General features: G+C 37.7%; 1 protein-coding gene across 1 annotated transcript; it reads left to right on the top strand.

Moving 5' to 3' along the window:
* Nucleotides 1-132: 132 nt before the first annotated feature.
* Nucleotides 133-24032, top strand: LOC102694104 (bile salt export pump-like). Its single transcript, XM_069196627.1, has 29 exons — nt 133-354; nt 2495-2601; nt 2976-2997; nt 3096-3125; nt 3207-3258; nt 3968-4212; nt 5688-5775; nt 6179-6312; nt 6604-6775; nt 6874-6998; nt 7965-8139; nt 8878-8991; nt 9687-9797; nt 10040-10165; nt 11512-11715; nt 13655-13825; nt 14089-14290; nt 14417-14492; nt 15089-15218; nt 15334-15492; nt 15620-15724; nt 15819-15980; nt 16996-17199; nt 18749-18990; nt 19087-19243; nt 20582-20779; nt 21767-21973; nt 22216-22362; nt 22737-24032. Exons 2-29 carry the CDS (start codon nt 2526-2528, stop codon nt 22935-22937), a joined length of 4035 nt encoding a protein of 1344 aa, XP_069052728.1. The 5' UTR covers nt 133-354; nt 2495-2525; the 3' UTR covers nt 22938-24032.
* The last annotated feature ends 868 nt before the right edge of the window (nt 24033-24900 follow it).

Genomic DNA, 24900 nt, shown 5'->3' with positions numbered 1-24900 from the left:
GTTCATGCTTCAGTGCAATTCTTGCTTCTTGAATATACAATACTGTATGGGCCATTGACCCCTACACGTCACTGACCAACAGGACACGTACCTCTGAGGTTAAATTAACGTTCCTGTTCTGTCTGTATTCAGCAAAGACAGAAAGCTGCTCAGCTATAACAAGGTGGATTATTTTTTTACTCTGGCATTTCTGATACCAGTCTTTTATTTGTTTCGGTTGGTTTTCAAAAAAAGTGCCTTTCCTTCAAAACTGCCAGAAAAGCACTGAAGTAAAAACAATATTATTTACCTGAGGTCATATATGATGTGGATTTTCCTTGGATTTTACTAACATCTTCAGAGGACAAGTATTTGGTAAGCAAATTTTGTCAACTGTTGAAACCTTGTTTAATGTATTTCTTTTTTGGAACCATTAAGAATGTGTGTGGTGTGTTCTGAGATTATCCTGGTGTTCTGTGATTATCCACTACAAAAAAAAAACTGTCTGTGTAGGAATTGAGAACAAAAATATATTGTTGTTGATTGTTTTAATGACAGACTGATAATGTCATTACTTGAACTCAGCAGAGGTGTGAAGAACTTTCTGCAATTAACTGAATTGTGATGTTTTCAATAGGATTCTTTTCTAGTTTTTAAATGAGTTTTCCTAATTGCTCACAACCCTTTTCAATTACCTGACGAGTGTCTTGCTTTAATAATGAGCCACAACAACATTTCAAATCAGCTCCCAATACCTGCTAAAATACCAATATTTTATCAGGTAATATTAGATAGACACCGTGATACTGAAAACTAATTCAGAAAACAAAACCAATTGCGTTAAGGAACAGGAATTTAAAGCAAATATTAGGAAAAAACAATAGACATAATAATTTCTTGGTGTTATGTAGTACTTTTATGCCAAAAGGCCCCAGGGTGTGTTACATACAGTATAGGCACGACCTACAGTATTTTATTCATCACGGAAGTCTGGGTGACACTCTGGGGCCATTGAGTGCACCAAAGACCAAGCAGAGAAGTGAGACGTTTTTTTCACCAATTCTGCTAAGGAGGAACTTTAGGGAGGCCAGATCACACTAACACAGAGTGGATTTTAGCCCGACATTGGGATTAACACCGGGATTAGTCTTTTAAAAACTGCCACAGGATCATTCATGACCATGTAGTCGTGACCTTGAATTAAGGCAGGAGTTCTCAACTCTGGTCTTCAAAAGAGCTGCTGCTCAGCAGGTTTTGTAGCTTCTTAAGTCTTCAAATTGTCCGAAATAATGAGTTCACATAGGTTAGGTGGAAGTCAGGTATAAAGAAGTCCAAAAACTGACAGGACCTCCAGGACAGCAGTCGTGAATTGTTCACTCCTAGTAAAATCACCCCCATAGGCACCTCTAACAGCACAGTATCTCCAGTCACAGGCAAGACAAGTGTGATAAACCTACAGAAGACTAATAGGCTAATACAAAACAAGTCATTCATATTTTTTTGTTTTTCTCTGTTTGATGTCTGTCATATGGAATACAATTTATGTAAATAAATGTGTCTTTTCTTCGAAAATCACCTATATCATGTCTAATAATAATTTGGATTGAATGATGCCTTTTGATGACAGCATGGATAAATGAAAGAAAGAGATTGTCCCAAATCTGCTTTAATTTCAACAGATTTGATTTAATTTCAAGTTTGTTTGACTTTGTTCCTCAGTAGGTAAATTAAGATGAATACTACGGAGCCATATTAGCTGAAAAAATGTTTTTTTCTCTGTGGTGCCAATAAGCTCCCTTATAATACAATATATGAATATATTCAGCAATATTGTTCACAAATTAACTAATGTGTTTAAATGCAATACTATATTGTATACATGCAACATGTTTCTTGTTTAAACGTAATTCCATCTCATTTAAACTAAAAAAATATTATTTTCTCAGTGGCGCTAATAAGGTTTTGTAGAATACAGAAAATTGGTTTGATACAAATGCCAGGAAGCTAGATAACTACTCATCTTATATTTGTTTGGTGCCTTGTTATGATTATCATGGTGAAGGTAAACAAAAATTCAGTATTCACACCTGAAAAGGGCTCCACAGCTGAAATGTTGTGTTCCTTTTCTTCTCTTTTCAGTATTGAATAAACCTCTGTTTGTTCCTTTACAGCCTACGCATGCTGACACAGCTACCTACTTAAATTCAGTCTTTACCTCTAAGCTGTAATCCTTCATTTTTTCTTTTCTACTGTATATCTGTTTGGATAAATTCAACTTTTGCCCAAACTACCGGAAAAAATAAAATTGTGTCTTTGATTAACTTGTGAGCAGACCACACTTACTAAACAAGACTCTCAGTGGATGGAAGTGTAAAACAAGGCAGTGCCAGCAAGACCTAGTTCTTACAAAATTGAAATTTTCCATTTAGGAAGCAACTTTTAAGTTTTAGTATTTATCAGGGATAACTTTGTGAATTTTATTCTGTATTCTTGCCTTGTTTTGTTTTTTTCCCAGAATCCTGAGCTGATCGAGTCAAGACTAGACAATGCCTGGTTCTGTTAAACTACGCAGCATAAAAAAAATAGGACACGAGAACAACGCCTATGAATTCTCTGATCCATGTAAGGATATCTTGCAGAATACAAGATATTTTAAAATAAATGTCCATTTATTTGAAAAAATCTGCATAATCAGGCCCTGATTACACTGCAAAGTTTACTATAACAGTAATTAATAATAACTGTATCGTAACAGGAAAAACATATCAGTAAGACAAACAATACCGGTAATAGAAAGTGTCTCAGGTTGATCACTTTTTTAACATATTATAGGATACAATAAAAAACAGAAGTAAATGCCCACAGAAAACAGCAAATAAAAATTTGGTTGGCTACCAAAAAACAAAATCATCTTTTAACTTTTCTAAAACAAATAGCACTACACCGAAGCTACACATGTGTACTTGTTAATGTTGTTGTTTTGTTTTCTTTATCAGTTGACAGCAAAAGGGATTATATGTAAGTGTTCAAGATTTACAACATACATATTTATATATTAACAAATATTAGGAACTGAATTTAAGCAATTCAATCACATTTTTATATTTGCGTTATAGGGATGAGAAATCCTCAAAAGATGAAAGCAGGTAAGTAAACAAATGTTCCTTAACATTTTCCTCATAGCCTTAACATTATTTCTATTTTGATTGATTTACTTTTTTTTGTAGGTCAAACAATAAGAAAGAAGAGGCAGCCATTAGGATTGGCTTCTTTCAGTTGGTAAAGTCTGCAGCTTTCAGTATTTGCAAATCAAAAATATCAGTTTTATACAGTATGTAATTGGAATAATGTATTTTCTCACTTCTCTTGAAAAATGTTCGTTTGTAAGGGATTCAAGGACAGTTCATGAAATGTTCTGTTTATTTCTTTGCCTCTTCAGTCTAGCACATTTGGAGAGAACATCTTTGGAGTGCATTGTCTTCAAGAAAGGACTTGCATCATTCGATTTATCAAATTCACAGAGCTGCTCTAACAACTGTGGGCTTGATATAATTAGAATAGTACTGTAAATGCAACATTTTCCTATGTGTAGTACAAATTTAAACCTTTTGATGACACAGTGATTTCAAATAGAGGTTCCTGGTTCTTATTCAGCCCCTCTTGTTCTCTAGATCTGAATTCAAGTACATTTGGTTTGTGAGGGTACCTTATAGACAATGCAAAACAAGATTATTATCCAACTGGATGGTACATATACTGAAAATAGTTTTGCATGCTAGGCCTTGAAAAAAAATGCAGGATATGAATCTAAAAATATTCTTGTGCATATTAAGTGTTTCAGAAGAGCATTTGTCAACCACAGCTAATTAAAGATTAATTGTAAAATACAATGTTTATTTCATTTTTGAAGATGCTTTATTAAGTTACAAGCATCCAGAAGAACAAACATTTTATCTTTATGCTCTTAAGTTTCTCTTATTCTTTTCAGTTTCGGTTTGCCACCTGCAAAGAAACATTTATGATGGTTATGGGGAGTTTGTGTGCAGTTGTACATGGTTCAGCACAGCCTTTGATGTTGCTGGTGTTTGGAATGCTGACTGACACTTTCATTGAATATGACATTGAACTGCAGGAACTTGTAAACCCTAACAAGCACTGCATTAATAATACAATACTTTGGAAAAATCAGACATTTGAATATAACATGGACATGAACATGACTAAATCCTGTGGGTAAGTTGATCTTTCTTTGTTTATAAGAACATGGACAAAAATATACCATAATTACCTGTAATTCTAGTCCAAAAATGCCCTACTAATCACACACTGAAACAAAGTGATTTTTATTTGATTAAAGAAATATAAGATATGGACTCAATATGGAAAAATCATTGTTAATGCATATGATGCTGATGGTATAGAGAAACATTTCAAAATCCTTGTATTTACACTAAATGTAGATTTTCTATATTATATTTCACACTGGAAAAGTGCAACAGAAAAATAATAAAACATTCTGGGAACTATGTACAAATGAATGCACTGTAATGAGTTAAATTGTTTTATGTGTTTGGTCCAAAATTTAAGGCAAAATTATCAAACAATTATTAAATCAATTACAGAACTAATTATTAAAAAAAAACTCTGTAGCCTTCACAGACATGGATTTATCAGCACCTATGCATATCACATTGTGTACAAATAATACACCTTAATATTTTTCAGTGGCAATAAGAAATAACAGTTGTGATCTGATCAGAAATAGTCACAAGCCATCTGTAGGAGAGCTCTTGGAGTTCATCACTTCACAGTTTGTTGCCTCTGATCCAAAAGACAAACAAACAGTATTGCAGACTATTTCAGAGGAGGTCATTGATTTGTACATCTCCGCATGTACTGTATGCTGAGGTGTATATTTTGACACATCATTAATATATTTTCTAGACAACGTGGGGAAATCAATAAAAACGACACAATTCTAGGATATATATTTAAAAGCATGAACATTAAGTCGTTCTTGTGTTAAAAGTCGCAAATCGGTGCTATGTCCATTTGTGCGACAGAATTGTGCAAGGAGTTGGCAGGGGCTACTGGGCTAACCAGTGACCACCTGATGTTCTGTATATCAAGCAGTATGGAACAACTTCAAAGAATTCAAATGTGCCTTTAGTGTTAACTTCTGTCTCCCTGGGTTGACACTGTGCCGATGGTAATATAGAAGATAAGCATTATCGATCCATAACCTGAATTTGGACTGGAGGCAGTAGTTGAGAAAGTGCCCTACTGTGTTTTAAACTTGGCACATAGAGTTTATTGCACTAATGATTTTTCACATAACAATGCTAGAAGTAGAATTTCGGTTTTATGTTATAGCTATGTTAGTATATGCTATGTTATGTTTCCAAAAAAAACTGAATTTTTATGTTAAATAAAAGTAAAACATTTTTAGCAATGCACAATACTGTACTTTTTCTGTATCAGGTTCACTAGTCTGTAACATTCTGTAGTTGTAAAAGTAGTTTTCTCAAAAATACTAGAAGGAGGAGAATTTCATGCTGAAAAGCGCAATGAAAGAATGAAAGTGTTAACTTTAAAATTAACTCAGCTCCACACTAAAACACTCCACACTAAAACACTTTCCCAGAAATAGTTAACTTGGCAGTGGTGAATTTCCAAAATCGAAGCCTAACTGTCTGTATTAATTACAGGCTGTTAGACATTGAAAAAGAAATGACCAAATTTGCTTTGTATTATGTTGGCATTGGATCTGGGGTCTTCCTCCTGGGATATTGTCAAGTAAGTATCAGTAATACCCAAGACAAGGAAAAGTTAGAAATGTGTTATTTTAAATTTGCGAGCCCACGTGTTATTAAATGAGCCACAAGGATTTTCTCTTCTGCTTTGCTGATAGTAATACAATCAATTCCAGAAGATCTCAGCAGGCAAAGTAAAACTTTGTCCCATCCTCCCTTGTTTTAACAAGAATCCACCAAATGGATTCATTTACTTTCTCCAACCCCAGTGAAATCCCATTGGCAATGTGCAGTTGCTATATAACCAGAATATTGAATTAAGATTAATCTTGGAAATGATTTTTGTTATACATTTGTCACGATTAAAGCAAAATAAATCCCATTTGAATTTAAAAAAAAATCGAAATAATGAATCTAGAAGACACGTACTGGCATTTCTTTTCCAGATCTCTCTCTGGGTCGTGGCAGCCGCCCGTCAGATTCAGAAAATCAGGAAGTTGTATTTCAGGAAGGTGATGAGAATGGATATTGGCTGGTTTGACTGCAATTCCGTGGGAGAGCTTAACACAAGGATGTCAGAGTAAGAGATCTGTTCAAGCCTTCTTGCTCAATTAAGAGCCAGAGGTGCTAATCATATTTGCATTCACATTCCCCGAGATACTGAGTGTTGTGTCCTGTTGCGGACTTTCACTGCCCTCGATCAACTGAAGTGTTAATCAAAACTTTCTACGTATTACATTGTACCCTATTTGATCATGAAACGCTGTAATTGGCTTTTGTTTCTTACTGTCCGTGCATAGTGTTGAGCAGCTCGTTTTACATTATGCGAAAACGCACCCTGGAGATTATTTTTTGTGTCTGTTTGTTCCAGTGACATCAATAAAATAAATGATGCCATTGCCGACCAAGTCGGGATATTCATTCAGCGCTTTACTACTTTTATCTGCGGGTTCCTGATGGGGTTTGTCCGAGGATGGAAGCTCACGCTAGTGATTCTTGCTGTCAGTCCACTGCTAGGAGTAGGGGCAGCGCTCATGGCTTTGGTAAGAAGAGCTCGAGTTTCTCATGAAAACGCACCAACAGACATCTTAATTAATGTAAAGACTTTCCACCCATTTCCACACCGTGTTTTCTTTTTCAGTTTGTTGCTAAACTCACTGGGTGGGAACTGCAAGCTTATGCTAAAGCAGGATCAGTGGCTGACGAGGTTCTCTCTTCCATAAGGACAGTGGCCGCTTTTGGAGGGGAGAAGAAAGAGGTTGAAAGGTAAGCAACTTGAAATACATCAACGAATCCCATTTTATTCTTGGAGTTGAGGAGAATTATTGCCATATCTGTCCCATTAATGAGACTTGTTGAACTAGATTACTCAAAACTATAGAAAAGCATTAAATCAGGTTCATAACCTTTTGTAGCTTCTGATCAATACATTAGTGGTGGATGCTGCACATTGGTGGTGGTGGAGGGGAGTCCCCATTACCTGTAAAGCGCTTTGAGTGGAGTGTCCAGAAAAGCGCTATATAAGTGTAGCAATTATTATTATTATTATTATTATTATTATTATTATTATTATTATTATTATTATTATTATTATTATGAGAATGGCAGGTTAAGGCAAGATGGCTGCTTTGGCATGAACTACATTACCCATAAAGCTGGGGGGGTGGGGGGGTTGAATGTCATACTGCCATGAGTCACCTGACCAGTTATAATGAGAACCAAGATAATGTCAGTTGAAAATTAAAGACCAGGAAGCTGCATTTTTTAAAAAAGAGAAAAGTGAAGCAGGAAGGAGAACAGAAGAAGAGAACAGTGAACAATGTATGACTTACTGGGTCTGTGTGACTCACTTTTCACAAAACTGCATTAATGTCCATATTGCTCTTCTATGATAACATTGGTGTCACTACATGAGGTAAGGTACTGTAGGATCACTCATAATATAATTTAGAATCCCTGCCTCCACCCATATTCACCTTCCATCCTATTAATATTGGTGGTTATGACAGCTGTCCTTATGGACATGTTGTTGTTCTCACAACAACACAAAACTCACCATTAAAATCATCTCGATTTTAATTCAGATATGCCCGAAAGGCTGCAAAAATAATGCAAAGGTATCTAGTCTTGACTTTTCCTTTGTGACATTTCATTGTACTTTGTCCATCCATCAATTTACCCCTGAAGAATAGCCAATAGCCTGTTCTTTTCTCTGTGTTATTCACTCTGCAGGTATGATAGGAACCTTATCTCCGCCCAGAGCTGGGGGATCCGGAAAGGCTTGATCATGGGCTTCTTCACAGGTTATATGTGGTTCATTATCTTTCTCTGCTATGCGTTAGCTTTCTGGTATGGATCCAGTTTGGTTGTGGACACTCAAGAATACAGTCCAGGGACACTGTTGCAGGTATTTACTTCTTAATTAATACTTTTGCAAGTAACATTGAATATATCAGTAATTTTCTTTACTGGACCGCACACATGGTGCTAACATGTGTAACAGAACTCGTCAGAACTGTACACTCGATCCCTAGTTAGAACACAGTTTAAGCATAAATGACCGTGTTTATGCAATTTGTTGCAATTATGAAAGTGCTTTGAGATGTTTGCTTTCAGTCAACACCTTCGAACCAGGCAATTACCCCTGTGTAAAGGGTGGAGATCATCTGAAAGGAAAACACATTCTTTATTTAATCAAACTATTTTAACAAAACAAGTAAATTACTTAAGAGTCAAATGTTTCAAATCTTTAAAAACTGATGACATGGGGTGACCTTTTAGACCTGCTGGATTGTGAATCTACATGTCCAGTGTTGACCACCCCAATTTATTGCTGAGACAATCCATACTATTCCAATAAAAACACAATAGCTTCTTTAGCATGAAATTGCCCCTAGAGTTTAAAAAGTGATGATTAAGGGTAAATCATTAAACCTACTGGATTGTGGCTCTCAAGGATCAATGTCATTCATTCCTGCTATAAACACTCAGAACACTCTCCCAGAAATATTCAAATCAGTTTGCAATTCAATGATTGCAACAGTAGAGAACAAATCAAACCTTTTTTCATTTCTAATTCATGTTCTTTAACATGGCCAATGCCTGCCACATTTTGAAAAAAGTGTTTCTTCTGCTGTGATTGCAGGTGTTTTTCGGAGTGCTTATTGGGGCCTTAAACCTGGGACAGGCTTCCCCATGCTTAGAAGCCTTTGCTTCTGGACGTGGAGCAGCAACAATTATCTTTGAGACCATTGACAGAGTGAGCTAACCAGTTTCCTCCTTGCTTGACTGCCTTTTCTAGGTAGTGTCTGGGGGGTACTGTAGAATGGGCCTCTAATTTCTTCACTGTGTTGACAGTGCTTACAAGGATTTTGAGAGCCTAACATTTTTTTGTTCCCTGATTTTCTATGAAAGCTACAGTCTTCATGATTACATCTTTGCTTGAAATTCACTGCCAGAGCGAGGAACTCTCAGAGACAGGTGTTCCAAAATCATGCACTTCTATCATACACAGAGACCACTCAGCTAATTGTGTGGCTCCTTAAGGTATTTTTGTGCACCTAAAATGAATTAATGTTAGCTACAGCAAAGAGTTTGAAAACTTATGCAGTCGTGGTTTTTTGATTTCCCTTTAATAGTAATTATTTTTTTGCTTCTTTATTTTTTGTTGCTTTGAGTGTGTGAAGTACGTTGTGTATAAAACATTATTAATTGCTAATTACATCTGTAATGACCGTGGGCTTCGGGATGGAATGGAGCAGGAATGGAGCAGGTCTAGGACTCAGGAAAGGGGGCTAAACAACACACACAGGGGTTACAGCACTGCACCTACACTAACCCAGACACGAAGGAAAGAGGCTGTCTCCTAGCCATACAAAACTTCACAATTAGGACATGAATCGTCTTGTGAGATAAATGTAACATTTTGATTTGATCTGTGTGTCTGATTTTTAGGAGCCAGAAATTGATTGCATGTCAGATGCTGGATACAAATTAGACAGAATTAAAGGAGACATTGAGTTCCATAATGTCACTTTCCACTACCCCTCAAGACCTGATGTCAAGGTGCATTATTTTGGTTTATTTCAACAGTTTCTCCTCTATGTGCCAGCTATGCGGCTATACTGTAGATGTATGGAAGCTAAGCATACATTTTGTCTTTTTAAACGTTACATTATAAACTGCTGTATGGTTTATACTGAAGACTTGCAATGTATTTCCCATTTTTTGAACAAGCACCCTTAGCAGTGCTATGATCAGCTGCTATGATCATTTCACTTAACCACGGTATCGCGGTTTTTCCACAGATTTTAGATCAGCTGAACATGGTCATCAAGTCGGGAGAAACGACAGCTTTCGTGGGACCTAGTGGTGCTGGTAAAAGCACGGCTGTTCAGCTCATCCAGCGGTTTTATGACCCCAAGGAAGGCATGGTATGGCGATATAAGCACACAGATGCGGACACCTAAGTTATTACCACAAATACAAATTTGTACCCATACAAATCATGTGTCCGTATATCAATTGCAGAACTTTATGCGTAAGAGCTATGGTACCTTTCAAACAAAATCAGATGATGATGGTGAATATTTGAAGAGAAGTGAAGCTTGGGAGGGTCAACAGCGACAATCTGACTCAGCTGTTCCTAATCACCATCGTTACGGAAATTAGCTAAATGTATCGAACACAAACATGTCCCTTCGCATTCGTCTCAAGCGTCCATTCTCCACCCCATCTCCACCTTGCAGCTGCCCCTGGGTTCACTCAGTTTGAGTGGGGTTCAAACTTCTTCCTCCTGTTACCAGGTCGTTATTCGCTAACCAACCAGGTTAAGCCAAACCTTTTCCACCACATATTTCAAACAGTCACAAAGCATTCAATTCTTATCTATTTTTTGTCCCCAGTGAAATCAGTTTCAGTTTTATGAATGGTTTATTGTAGTAGTATAGTGTGTGTAGGCTCAATACCTGATTTAAGAGACGTCTGTGGTGGTTCATGATAGAACTAGAAGTTGGGCTGAAATAGCTCCTATGAAGATGTTTATTAGGCACATGGCCAATTTGCCTTCATACAAGTGTTTTGAAATAGAATTATTCACAGAATGAACATGTTAAACAGCAAGGAAGAACACTACACGCTCTAGTTTAAGAGAACTCCATTTCCCATGTAGCTGTAATGGTTTAACATAGCTAACAAGAACTATAATTAGTTTCCCTCACACTTAAAAAAAACATAAATGAAAAAGTTTAAAATGGAACAAACTGTGTATCAAACATATGTTAATGTTAAGTAATGTATATTTAACTGAATAATTGAAGACATTGAAAAAAGGACATAAAAAACTCTGAGGTAGGGTCAGTGTTGTATCTTCCCTTAGAGCTACACATTCAATTAAGTTATGAATGTGTTTTAGGAAGGAGGAGAAATTCCAGAAGAGTGAAATCTTGAGTTTATGAGTACATTTCATTTTCAGTGTAGCTCTTCATTGATATCGTAATGTGGTTTGCATTAGCTATAACTCAATTTTTTTTTATTCTAACCCTAACTCAGCAATACAACTTGACCAATTTCATTGTTGCAAGAAGATATTATACAGTAAAAGCAGGAAGAGTGATGTACAGTATTTGTCTTAAGTTTCATTAAGTTTAATTTTTAGATTATACACCCAGTGAATTTTAGTTGATATTGCTTTGCATATTTGAATTATTATTAATTGAGTTACAAAGTGGATGGATCTATTCACATAATTTTGACCGCTTGTGTAATACTCTGTTGAAAGGTGACTCTGGATGGCCATGACATACGTAGCCTGAATATCCAGTGGCTGCGCTCTCTGATTGGCATAGTGGAACAAGAGCCCGTTCTGTTTGCCACCACCATTGCTGAGAATATTCGCTACGGGAGGAAAGATGCGTCAATGGAAGACATTGTGAGAGCAGCCAAGGAGGCCAATGCCTTCAGCTTTATCATGGACTTACCACAGGTACAGGCCCTTCCTTTGGAGTCCAATTTGAAAGTCTTATTCAAAAACCTGAATGTTCAAACTGAAGAATTCTAAGGGTAAGAGAAGCTACAGTAAACATCAGCTGGAACTAAAAAGAAGAAAAATACTGACTTATCAAGTTGCAGAAGCACTCAGCTCTGTGAACTCAATATTTGATGCAAGTCCCTTTGGCAGCAATGACAAAATCAAGTCTTTTGCATTAAGTCTAAAAACTTCTTGGCAGAATTTGCCTTAGCTCACTAAATTTCTTGGCAGTTGCTTACAGACAGTGGTTTTTAAGTCTTTTCTCAGATTTTCAATGGGAATGTTATGCAGACAACACAATCTGGGGGGGGAGTGAAGAAAACATGGGGAAAAAGGCATGCTAGGAGCTGGAAGGAAAATAGGGGACGTGTCCATGGTGCACTAGTGTTCGGGGGAGGTGTGGCCGAGGCAAACAGTCCAAGGGAGTTCGAGGCAAATCCATGAGTGTAGCAAATGTCCAAGACCGGGTAATAAATCCTGACAGACAAACAGAGTTAAAAGCCGGAGCGGGATCCGGCGAAGGGTCGAGGGAATAAAAAGGGGGTAATGGGACCAGACGCTCCCTAATCCTGGACTCAGAAGGTCAGGACGCCGTGATGAAGCCTGTACCATCGAGTCGCTCCTGGACTCACGGATAGGCGGGCTTCCGGGCATCCATCTTCCAAAGCTGAGCCCCCGATAGGCAGGAACGTCTGGCTTATAAAGCACGGGGGGCTTGAACCAGTGGCAGGTGCAGGAGATGAGTATAAAACAAGGAAGGGCTGGAGCATCCTTAAGAGGAGGGGTTTACGATTGTGACACAAGGGCATATTCTTAAGCCACTCAAGCGTAGCTTTAACTTTGCGCTTTGGGTCATTACCTGGCTGAAAGGTAAAATTTTGTCCCAGTTTTACAGTAAATCTAAAGCAGATTTTCTGCTAAGATTTGCCAGTATTTTGCCCCATCTATGTTCCTATCATTGACATTAACAGGAACGTTTAGCATTTAGATCAAAACTTTTAAACTTTCTTATCTGCCCTTTTGTCACATGTTTGTAATATCCCATGAATGCTTTTTCCAGTTCAGAACAAGCCCCTTTTCTGTAGTGACTATATTCTGGACTGGAATATTGTTGACCGACAGACTCTGTCAAAGATGGAACCGGCCTCAAGTTGGCATCCTTAAACACTTTCCTCTTGGCCTGCCCCCTCAGTTTGAAGTTACGCCTGATCTAGGTAGTATCTGAGTGCCTTCCACTTTTTGGTGATGAACTTAACTCAAAGAAATATTAAGGTCTTTTAAAAGTTTGTATACCTTTCGTTCTGAAAGTTGCTTGGTTTTCATGATTGAATCTTTGCTTTAAACTCACTACCTGCCCGAAGGACCTTACAGAGATAGTGCATTTATCATGTGAACAACAATTATTGTACACAGACAGAGGCCACTCACCTCATTTTGCGAATCATTAGGATAATTTTGTGCATCTCAATTAATTTAGGTGGGTAGCTGCGTCAGCATGCGTAGGCTGCAAAGGAACAAGTAATAGGTTTATTCCATGCTGAAAAAAAGAAGAAAGAGAACACAACGTTTCGGCCGTGGAGCCTTCTTCAGGTGTCACCTGAAGAAGACACCTGAAGAAGGCTCCACGGCCGAAACGTTGTGTTCTCTTTCTTCTTTTTTTCAGCATGGAATAAACCTATTACTTGTTCAATTAATTTAGGTTTGCCACTGCATAGGGTCTGGTTACTTATGGAATCAAACCTTTTGCCATTTTCTTTCATATTACCAGCCTTATTTACTTCTTTTTGTTTTTTTTGCTTAAAGAAACAGAATATGAAAATGGTGCAAGGGTCTGAAAACTTTTGTAAGGCACAGAATGATTTTGTGCTATGTCATAACGTCATTTGTTACTCAGAAATTTGACACCCTGGTGGGGGAGGGCGGAGGACAGATGAGTGGGGGCCAGAAGCAGAGAATCGCCATCGCTCGAGCTCTCGTCAGGAATCCCAGAATCCTGCTGCTGGACATGGCCACCTCCGCGCTCGACAACGAGAGTGAGGCCGTGGTACAAGAAGCACTAGACAAGGTTTGCTCTTCTAAATTCAGTGTTTCACAAAACCATTCCAAAGCAGACAACCAAGAAAATCAGACAGCATAAGAAATTATGTTCACAATCATTTGCTACACAACAATGCAACTAATAACTACATTTTGAGCAAAAATCAATATGTGTACGAATCTAATTAATACCACAATAAGAAGTTCATAAATATAAAATTAGTAACTTTGTGACGTCTGAACTTCAAGCTTTTGATTTTCTCACTTGAAGTTTCAATTTTGTGTTTGGAGGTGCGGATGGGGCGCACCACTATTTCCATAGCCCATCGTCTTTCAACAATCAAGAACGCTGATGTGATCGTGGGCTTTGAACATGGCCAAGCTGTGGAGAGGGGGAAGCATGACGAGCTTCTGGAAAGAAAAGGGATTTATTTCACTTTAGTGACTCTTCAAACCCAAGGAGACAAAGCCCTCAATCAGAAGGCTCGGCAAAGTAAGTCTTGTGGCAAGAACTGTAGGGAACACAGCAAATAAAGATAATTACTGTATATAACTAATAATACAGTGTCACCATGGCTGATCTTTTTACTTCTGTACTTCTTGATCAATTTGTCTTAAGTGGCTGAGGATGAAGTGCCTGAAGAATGCGAGACGAGGAGTATGTTGCGGGCAGGGAGTTACCGGGCTAGTTTACGGTATGTCCTGCAAAATTGCACAAACAAATCACCCATTACATTAACAGTAAGTGAAATACACTGCCTTGCAAAAAAATTCAGACCAGTGTAAAGTTTGCAGTCATGACACTTTTAAGTAGCAATTAATATACAGTATGTTGCATACATGATTTTCTCCACACATTCAAAGCAAAGAAACAAACAAAAGGAAATTAATTTAGGTGCACAAAATTACCTTAATGACATATAGTTGAATTGCCTTTAAAAAATAATGTAAGAAATAGGTCATACTTATGCTTTTATTTTGTAATTTTAAAAAATGGGGACACCATAGGAATGGTCTGAATACTTTTGCAAGGCACTCTACTGTATTACCATAATGTATCATTAGTGGTTACATTATTGTGTTACCCAGTAATTAGACATATATTCTTGCCTTTACTACAATTTCTGTTTATTCAGCAGCACCTATTGTAATATTGCTCAGTAGTTATACCACAGTGGAACAAAGTTTTTGAGAAACATCTTTGAGAAAACAACACAAAAGAAGAACAAGGCCGAAGGTTCTTGCAGCGGGTTTTCTATTCTTGATACAGTAAGCCCTACTTTCTCCTCAGAGCTTCAATTCGCCAGAGGTCTAGATCGCAGTTGTCCAACGTCATACCAGAGTCCTCTGTGCCTATTGCGGGTGAATTGGGACCAAGATCCTACACTCAGTCTGTTGCTTCACAGGATGTCAAAAGTAAGGTTAGTCTGAACAGTACTGACTGGTAATAATTGTAAATGCTCCACATTCTCCCAAGATCTCTCAAGTAACCTAGACTCATCTGCCCGCTCGTCCTGTCCCCTATTTGTACTTCAGACTGAGGAGGAAGAGGAGCCAGTGGAGCCAGCTCCTGTGGCCCGGATACTGAAGTACAATGCACCAGAATGGCCCTACATGTTGTTTGGTACTTTGGGGGCTGCGGTGAACGGGGGAGTAAGCCCCATGTATTCTCTCCTGTTCAGCCAGATTCTTGGAGTAAGTGCTAGTTAAATTATATGAAAACTCTCTGTTGACCTCTGCTAGGGTAAGAAATCCATTTGGCCAAAACTCACTGTTCTGTCTCTTTTAATTTCTAAACCACGGTTCGACTTTTGTGTTGCAGACATTTTCAATGCCCGATACAGAACAACAGAAAAGAGAAATTGATGGAATTTGCTTGTTTTTTGTGTTCATTGGACTCATTTCGTTTTTTACACAAATGCTGCAGGTAAAAAGAAAAGCCTTTTTTTAAATTAGCATGCGAAAATTCCATGCAGTTTTCTGTAGCAAGTTACTACATCCTGACTCGCTCTTTCTCTCAGGGATATGCATTCTCCAAGTCAGGGGAACTTCTTACCAGAAGACTTCGCAAGCTGGGCTTTCAAGCCATGCTGGGACAGGAGATCGGGTGGTTTGATGACCACAGGAACAGTCCAGGAGCACTGACCACAAGACTTGCCACAGATGCTTCCCAAGTCCAGGGAGTGAGTTAAATAGAATAGGAGATACCAGTAACCTAGATTTTACTGTATTACTGAAATACATTTTATTGAGTGGTAGTAAAGTCTTAATACCTAACATTTTAGTAAAAAATGATTGGTATTAGCTTTTATTACTTAAATATAAGTAACATGTTCCCAACTAGCCTTTGAAACAAATGTTGGGAGTTGCCTGACATTTATTAAATGCTAGGATATAATTCATTTACAACTAACTTGCTGTGTCTCACAGCTGTTTCCAGTTGCAATGTATTTCTTTCTCAGTTTCTGCTATTGTCCAATACCTTTCCCATTTAATTGTAGTGCCTTGCAAAAGTATTCAGACATTTCCTGTGATGCCCTATTTTGTGAAAGTAATACAAAATAATGAATACACATTTTTTAAATGAAAATTTAATTTTTGCACGATTTCGCCAGCAAATGATGAATTATGCCAAATGCAGAAGTATTCAGACCTATGAATTCGATATTTGGGTGACACACCTATGGCAGCAAGTACAGCCACAGGTTTTTTCCTGATTTTTGCAAGTTTTGCCCATTGTTTGTCTTGAAGGAAGGTGAATGCTCATTCTAATTTTTTAATTTTAAGTATTTAATAGACTGAAACTCTAGACACTGTGTGCTTTTACAGTATATACTCTTCTAATGATCTGTGCCTTTATATTACATTGTCCTGAGTTATTTTAAAAGCTCTTTAGTCTTCTTGGTTGAATTATTGCATGAAATTCACTTACCTTATGAATTTATTCTGAAATCATGTGAACCAACTTTACTGCATACTGACAGAGGTCGCTCACCTTGTTGTGGCTCATTAAGGTCATTTTGTGCACCTAAATTGATTTAGGTTTGCCACAGCAAAGGGTTTGCTACTTATGCAATCACGACTTTTTGCTGTCTCTCTTTATGTCTTTTCTCACATGCCTACAGTTCCCCACTATATGCAGGGTCTGCATTGTAAGACATACAGTATGAGTGGTAACATTTTGTGTTCTGATTCCAGGCCACAGGCTCTCAGATAGGCATGATAGTGAACTCTCTGACTAATGTTGGAGTTGCCATCATTATCTCATTCTACTTCAGCTGGAAACTCAGCTTAGTCATCATGTGTTTCTTGCCGTTCTTGGCATTATCTGGTGGATTTCAAGCAAAAATGCTGACAGGCTTTGCAAAGCAGGACAAGGATGCGATGGAGGCAGCAGGAAGGGTAGGTTTATGAATATTTCTTTTTGAATTGTAAAAGAAATAGAATTTTGGAGTTCTACAGTAATCGGCAGCAAATACAGTACACTGTATGTGAATGTTGGGTTTACTACGTCTAATTTAATTTGCACTTTTTTTCAAAAGTGAAATATTCACCTTAACAGCATTATATTAGGAAATGCATTATGGTTGGTAATAGTCTTCCTTTTACAGTACATGTTTGATCCATCGCCAATCAATCACAGGGCACATACTGTACATTCGCACCAGGGCAAATTTTCCCACAAGCCAATTACGCTACCAGTTTGTCTTTGGTCTGTTTGAATAAATCAGAGGACCCAGAAGAAACTCTCGCACAAACAGGAAGAACATACAAACTCCACATAGATAGCACCCGATGTATTGATCCCAGGGCCCAGGTGGTGTAAGACACTAATGTTAACCACTGCACTATCATGTCGCCCTGTTGTGAGGGGAGAGTTTACACTGAGGCACACAGACTCTCTCTACCTTGGAGGTCCAGACCAGGGGGTTCATCCTGGGAAGCCTGTGTTGTCGATCAACTAGCAAAGCACAGGAGTTACCTTGTGAAGGACACTGAGTGGATGCTAGCCTTGTACTACTGAGTCTCTTGCCCCTAGAGGGGCAAACCCTAAGACTCCAGGGCAGAGCTGGTGTAGCACCCCTAATGATCTTGCAAGGCTAATTCCTTTGGAGAAGGTTCCAAAGGTGACCCTTAGCGACTAGTTGATTGGATTCCAGATAAGGTCATATCTGTGAGGCAAGCTTTTAAAACAAACATTTTTATTTAGACGCCTTAGAGGGATCACAGATTTAAAGCAGTACAGGATTCATATGGCAATACCAAGAAGGGCTAAGCAGGTACAAAATAGAAGAAAACAATAAGCTTACTGATTTCAGGAGTCTTCAAAAGAAGAATAAAAACAATAACAGTAAAGCAAAATACTTTTTCCTAGACCCACTGGTCACTAATCTAATCCTAGTCCAAGCAGTCTGACCTTTGATCTAACTAAACCCCACATTGAGTAATCTGCTACTGAAGTATTACAGAGAGAATCTCCAGTTTCACAAGTACATTCGCTCAGTCAAGACAAAGAGCTCATTCTTTGTGCACAAAATCTGAGGTTCTGTTTTCTTTTTTTGCTGCGGTTTTCATCTGCCCATTTAAGATCTTCTAGAGTCTCTTCCTGTTGTTCTGCTCTAGTTTTCCTCTCAGGGGCCAGAGCAGTAGCAGGCAGAACAGGGAACTGAGGCACTCCAGATGATCCTTCTGATCCTGGCACTCCCTCGACACCGCACTTATTCCGTGAACATTCATTTAAGAAGCTTTTCTTCACAGTTTAACTTCAGTCAAATATGTTGTTTAAAATTACCCAATCAAAAAGCTTATTAGGCATTAAAAATACTTCATATTTGTCTTCAGAAACAAAATTAGGTCTTATACTGAGCCTCAAACAACCACACCACAATCTTATATACCTTTATGACTCCAAAACACAACAAAAAAAACTTTTTTTTCCTTCCCATTGCAGATTTCAGGAGAAGCGCTGAACAACATTAGAACAATTGCTGGCCTTGGGAAAGAGAAGGCGTTTGTTGAAATGTACGAGGCGCAGCTTGAAGCTCCATATAAGGCAGCCATTAAAAAAGCCAATGTATATGGAGCTTGCTATGGTTTTGCTCAGTGTGTGGTGTTCATGGCCAACTCAGCGTCTTACAGGTTTGGAGGATACCTGGTCAGTGAAGAGGGACTCCACTTCAGCTACGTGTTCAGGTGTCTGTTTCTTTGTGAAGTTGATGTCCTTCTGATTTTGACTGGGCAACTTCAGTTTGAAGCTCATGTTTTCTTTTTACCTCCCCTTTGCTCTAGAGTGATCTCGGCTATAGTCACAAGTGGAACTGCTCTGGGGAGAGCTTCGTCCTATACACCAGATTATGCAAAAGCCAAAATCTCGGCTGCGAGGTTTTTTCAACTTCTTGACCAGGTTCCCAAAATCAATGTTTATAGTGAGGAAGGGGAAAAATGGGTAAGACTGGTATTATTGTGTTTTACAGTACAGTACTGTATGTGTATAGTGTACATTGCATTTACATGTAATGCACTATACAGTACTCAAACATTAATACAGTCTTTGAATTTATATGATACATATACAAGGGTTATAAGCCATTATTTTAAGCCATTATTTGCCATCTCTATTAATTATGGCAGACACTTTTACCAGAGTTTTTCACAGTTCTGTGGAGAAGGGTTTGGTTTTTGATAATATCAAACTACAAAGTGTTTTTAGCTTTTTTGGGCTGTGTGGAATCAGGGTGTATAAGAGGCAGCTAAATAACTAAACATAGTCAGTCTCTGATGGACCATACTCTTGGTACTATACTGTACGTGTACTGTATTTGCAACATGATCTCTGTAGCATGAGGTGTCAGTGTCACTTGCGATAAATTTGATTTGCAAAGCAAATTGCACACAGATTGCTAACCTTATTGTGGCAGATGTTGTTAATGTGTCTCTGTCATAAACTGCTTGTTTATAAGTGCGTTACTATGGCATTAGGAATTCTACCATGTTAATTTGCCTAAAGCGTTCATGGTCTCTGAAGGACTAATTAACATAAAAGTCACTCTGTTCTTTGCTGGGGTAGTGTTAAGTGAAGTGCATTTATCATCTCCAAATTGCAGATGCCAGTGGTTTCCAGGCAGCAGTTATATGGGATTTTTGTGCCTTAAAAATGCCTGGTTAGATCACTTGCATCATCTGCAAACAGTCTCCTCAACACAGTTCTTTTATGTACTTATTTTTGGTTGGCATCCAAACTGACTTGTGTTAAATATGCCATGAACATTCAATGCTTGTCAGAAATGATCAGGACATGCATTTTAGACATTAGTAAATAATCTGTTTTTTGATTTTATGTTTTACACTTTAAACATAGTTATGTGAACTACCGTATACTGCATTATCCAGAATTACAGTATTTCAATCTGCTCAATGGTTTATGAAAATAAGAATTTTGTACACATTTGGTTCTTAAGAGTAATAGATCATGTGTTCTGTAAGTCTGATTGATACAGAATTACAATATTTTGTTTTAATGTTAACTTGTGTCATTTATAGTATAATTGTGAAATATTGTATTAAGATTTTTGTTTTTTATTCTATTCTGTTTTTGTTTTTCTATTTTCACTTTTTACCATCTGATTGCCTTGGATCTTAGTAGCTGTAGTAAAGTATAGGCTAAATAATTTGAATAACATTTGTGTTGATTTGGCAGTTTTGACATGTAATACACTGGAGATTGGCAGTGACTTAACTTCATGGGTGTCAAATATCTTATTCACAGTTTTCTTCTTCCCAATAGTCAAACTTCAAAGGAGACATTGAATTCACGGACTGCAAATTCACATATCCAGCCCGGCCAGATATCACAGTGCTCAATGGCTTGTGTGTGTCTGTGAAGCCTGGACAGACCTTGGCCTTTGTAGGAAGTAGTGGCTGTGGTAAGAGTACAAGTGTTCAGCTGCTGGAGAGATTCTACGATCCAGATGAGGGAAAAGTAGTAAGTTCAATAAAGAGGATTTTATTGACATGAAACTAACACAAGGCAAGCCATTATCCAATAAGACAGGAGACCTTAAAACTGACGCTTAGGGATATAGATTAGGGACACTTAGGGATGGGGCGGTGTGGTGGATCTGAGCCTGTGGCTGGAAGGTTTCTGGCTCGTATCCCATGGCCAGCAGAGGAATCCTACTCTGGTGGGCCCCTGAGCAAGTCCCTTAACCCCAAGCTTCTCTCCCTGTCTGTGTGTCTCATGGAGAGCACGTTGGGAAAGACAAATTCCTAATACAAGAAATTGTGTATGGCCAGTAAAGTGATCTTCTTCTATTTACACTAGTTTTAAGCCAGCCAGCCAGCCAGCAACCATATCACTCTGCAACTTACAGCTGCCAACCCACTGAAACTAAGCAGGTGTGAGCCTGGTCAGTACCTGGATGGGAGACCTCCTGGGAAAAACTAAGGTTGCTGCTGGAAGAGATGTTAGTGGGGCCAACAGGGGATGCTCACCCTGTGGTCCATGTGGGTCCTAATACCCCAATATAGTGACAGGGACACTATACTGTAAACAGGCCGTCCTTTGGATGAGGTGGAAGACCGAGGTCCTGACTCTCTGTGGTCATTAAAAATCCCAGGGCGTTTCTTGAAAAGAGTAGGGGTGTAACCCTGGTGTCCTGGCCAAATTTTCCGTTGGCGTGTAAGCAATTATTATAATTATTATTATTGTTAAATAAAACAGTTCACCTAAGAAAATGATTAAATAGGAATCTTGAACATAAAACATATTAGGTTAAAGTATGTCAATAGTTTGTTACATAGATAATTCAGGTGACATGAAAATCAAAAAGCCTGCCAGCCCTAATTAAAAAAGTGATTTAGGTATGAACAATCTTAATTTTATTATTTTTTCAGCCATTACTGCATGTGCTTTAGAAGGGACAAATACCGGTTCTACAGGTTTAATGCTTTTTTGTATTTGTCATTGTAGCGGATAGATGGACATGACACCAGGAACGTCAATGTATCCTTCCTGAGGTCAAAAATTGGAATTGTTTCTCAGGAGCCTGTATTGTTTGACTGTAGCATTGCTGAAAATATTAAATACGGCATCAACATGCATGAAGTCAGCATGAATGAAGTCATTTCTGCTGCAAAAAAAGCTCAGCTGCATGATTTTGTCATGTCCCTGCCTGAGGTAAGAAATGTTTGGAAACTATCCAATAAAGGTCAAATTAATATATCAGTTCATTACTATGAAGATCTTTATCCATCGCTTCCTTCAAAACAGACATTACTACAGTAGGTAACCACAGTATGTCATATTAGTTTGACAAAACATATGCAATGCAATGAGAAAAAAGCCCTGTACACACTTACTGGAAAGTGTGATTCATGTTAATTTTTAATGGAATTAAAGGCTACTTTTGTATTCTACAGAAGTACAACACCAATGTTGGTTCCCAGGGGTCACAGCTATCTCGTGGACAGAAGCAGCGTATTGCCATTGCTAGAGCCATCATTCGAGATCCAAAGATTTTACTGCTGGATGAAGCAACATCTGCATTAGACACAGAGAGTGAAAAGGTAATAATCACTCTCTAGAATATTACCACTGCTAGGAGTGGTACGGTATACCATTATGACAGCATATCACTGTTTAAGATTATAATATAATGGAACTCAAAAACGGAGACTCAATGATTATTGAAAGGACACCATCCCTTACCAGGATGAATTGCAAGAATCTTTGTGAAACCGTGCAACTGCATGGATATGTTAACTTTTATTTCATCCTATACAACCTGCATTGGAGCATATTGGAGCCTAGAAGGTCCTGTTTTGGATCTAAAAATTAAGATGATGTAAGGGGGAAGCTATAGATGTCGAAAAGCATTCAGTACCAATTCAGACCTGGGCGTTACTAATAATCAGAGTAACCTTTATTTTATGTTTGGCAGACTGTCCAGGCTGCGTTGGACGAAGCCAGACAAGGAAGGACTTGCATTGTCATTGCTCATCGCCTATCGACAATTCAGAATTCCAATATTATAGCTGTGATGTCTCGAGGATATGTGATAGAGAAAGGTACCCATGATGAACTCATGGCAGTAAAAGGCGCTTATTACAAGCTAGTCACAACAGGTGCACCTATTAGCTAATCGTTTTGTTACGATTGTCGTGGTCGCACGATAACACAATTATGCACCCACAAAATGTGATATTATGCAGGTCCGTCACATCTTTGTGTATACATAATTGCTGAGGCTGTGATGAGCATTATGGAGGATTTAATTTCATTGTGATGGTTGACAGATTCAAAAGCCCCCAAATATATTCATACACTTACTGAGCTATAAACGTTGATTTAGCACAGAACATGTAGGTGTGTACATTTTTTCAGTATCTCTGAATTGAAATCTTTTAAAAATGGATACAAAGGCGTACAGAACACTGAACAGTAAATACAATTACTAAAAAAAACAATTCGTTTTTCTAAATGCACTATGTCAAAATGTGTTAATTCCCTGTAAATGTGTTGGAAATAATAACTGTCCATGTAATCTTCTAATGTTATTTAGTTATCTGGTCGTTTCACAAAAGGCTCAGGAAAGTTAACATAAGTTGAACAATAAAACCTTATACTCAGTGCCTCATCTCTAGGAAAATTAGGGAACTGTCCAAAAATCTAAGGTAAAAGATTAATCTCCTTCAATCACTGTACATACTATTACTGTATATACAGTATAAATCCATAAGACATCCAAGTTTTGACTGTGGATACCAACATGTGAAAGGCTAGGTGACACATGAGGGCAACAACCCGTTGTGAATATGCAAACTATGGCAAGTGTCTCTATTGGGATAGTGTCTCTAATTACTACTGTTCAATCATGGCATGAATCTGGTTAATGTCTGTAACATAGCAATATAAAAGAAAAGACACATACATGCCAAATTTGACGTGTATTTTTATATATGACATTATACATTATACATACTGTATATTTGACATTATAAAGCAGAACTGCATTATGTGGCTCGATGGAATATATGCTGTACTGAATTAAATTGTTTCTATTCTATATCTTCTGGTGTTGGGGACCTTATTAAAACTGAGGGCACTTGTCAGAGGCAATGAAATTCTTATTGTTGTGTGAACAATTCTGAAAACTATGCAATTGAATTGCAACCAATAGCAAATAAGTATTTGCATTTTTCCTAAAAATGTATTTAAGCATATTACATTGTACCAAGGCTGTGAATAGTTTGGAGTCAAATGTACAGTATATCACTGTTTTAAAATTATATACTGACTACACTCTTTATTTCTTTCTTAAACAGGAGAAACATTTATATTTAAAATGTAATATTTTTAAGTTTATATCTTTAAATTTAACTGACATTTGAAATGGAATGTTTTGTTTTTTAATTTAATGGACAAACCCTGAAATCTTTTATTTTTGGTTGTTTAATTTAATGGTATATATTGTTAGTTATGGATGTGTGACCTTATTTAGCTAAAGAGTACATACCATACATACATTCAGTAACGACCTGAAAGAAATACACTGTCTAATGACACTGATCTACAGTACATAAACGTATTGAACAACTGCTGACTAGAGAACAATCATTGAAGGAGCTTTGGTTTTTTAGGGGGGATTCTGAATTAAGACTTTTCTGTCATAATTTCACAGTATTATATAGGACTCCATCTAGTTAAAATTACTGAGTATAGAAGCTTCAAGTCATTGGCTCCTCAGCCAAGCATAAACACCAGATGTTTAAATCCTCTCAAACTGAGCAGGATTACTATTGCAGCAACGGAAGGGTAAAACTAACCTGACTAAATGCCAAGGCATAACTGAGCTGATTACATAAATGCCATTCATGAGTTAACTGAACATATGGCAACAGCAGTTTTGTCACTGTCTAGGAAATATAAATTGAATCATTAATGATGTCTGGCTGTACATATTAACATTATCCATTGAGCCTGTTGTGCAGGATCGAAATGTACTGTACCATGTAATTTTTATTATATAAGACAGCACAAATGTTACTGAACAAATTCTCTTAAAAGAATTGCTGAATCAGATGTATGGAAAAAAAACAACTTAT

This window comes from Lepisosteus oculatus, chromosome 12, assembly GCF_040954835.1.
Source record: "Lepisosteus oculatus isolate fLepOcu1 chromosome 12, fLepOcu1.hap2, whole genome shotgun sequence".
NCBI lineage: Eukaryota > Metazoa > Chordata > Actinopteri > Semionotiformes > Lepisosteidae > Lepisosteus > Lepisosteus oculatus.
This window is presented reverse-complemented; position numbering and strand designations above follow the sequence as displayed.

What these genes read in the sequence shown, in the direction of transcription:
- LOC102694104 (XM_069196627.1), top strand. Translation starts at nt 2,526, where the DNA reads ATGCCTGGTTCTGTTAAACTACGCAGCATAAAAAAAATAGGACACGAG. An exon ending in GGGCAGCGCTCATGGCTTTG is followed by an intron (nt 6,776 to 6,873) that starts GTAAGAAGAGCT and finishes TTTCTTTTTCAG; the next exon opens with TTTGTTGCTAAACTCACTGG. An exon ending in TGTTCAGCCAGATTCTTGGA is followed by an intron (nt 15,493 to 15,619) that starts GTAAGTGCTAGT and finishes TTTGTGTTGCAG; the next exon opens with ACATTTTCAATGCCCGATAC.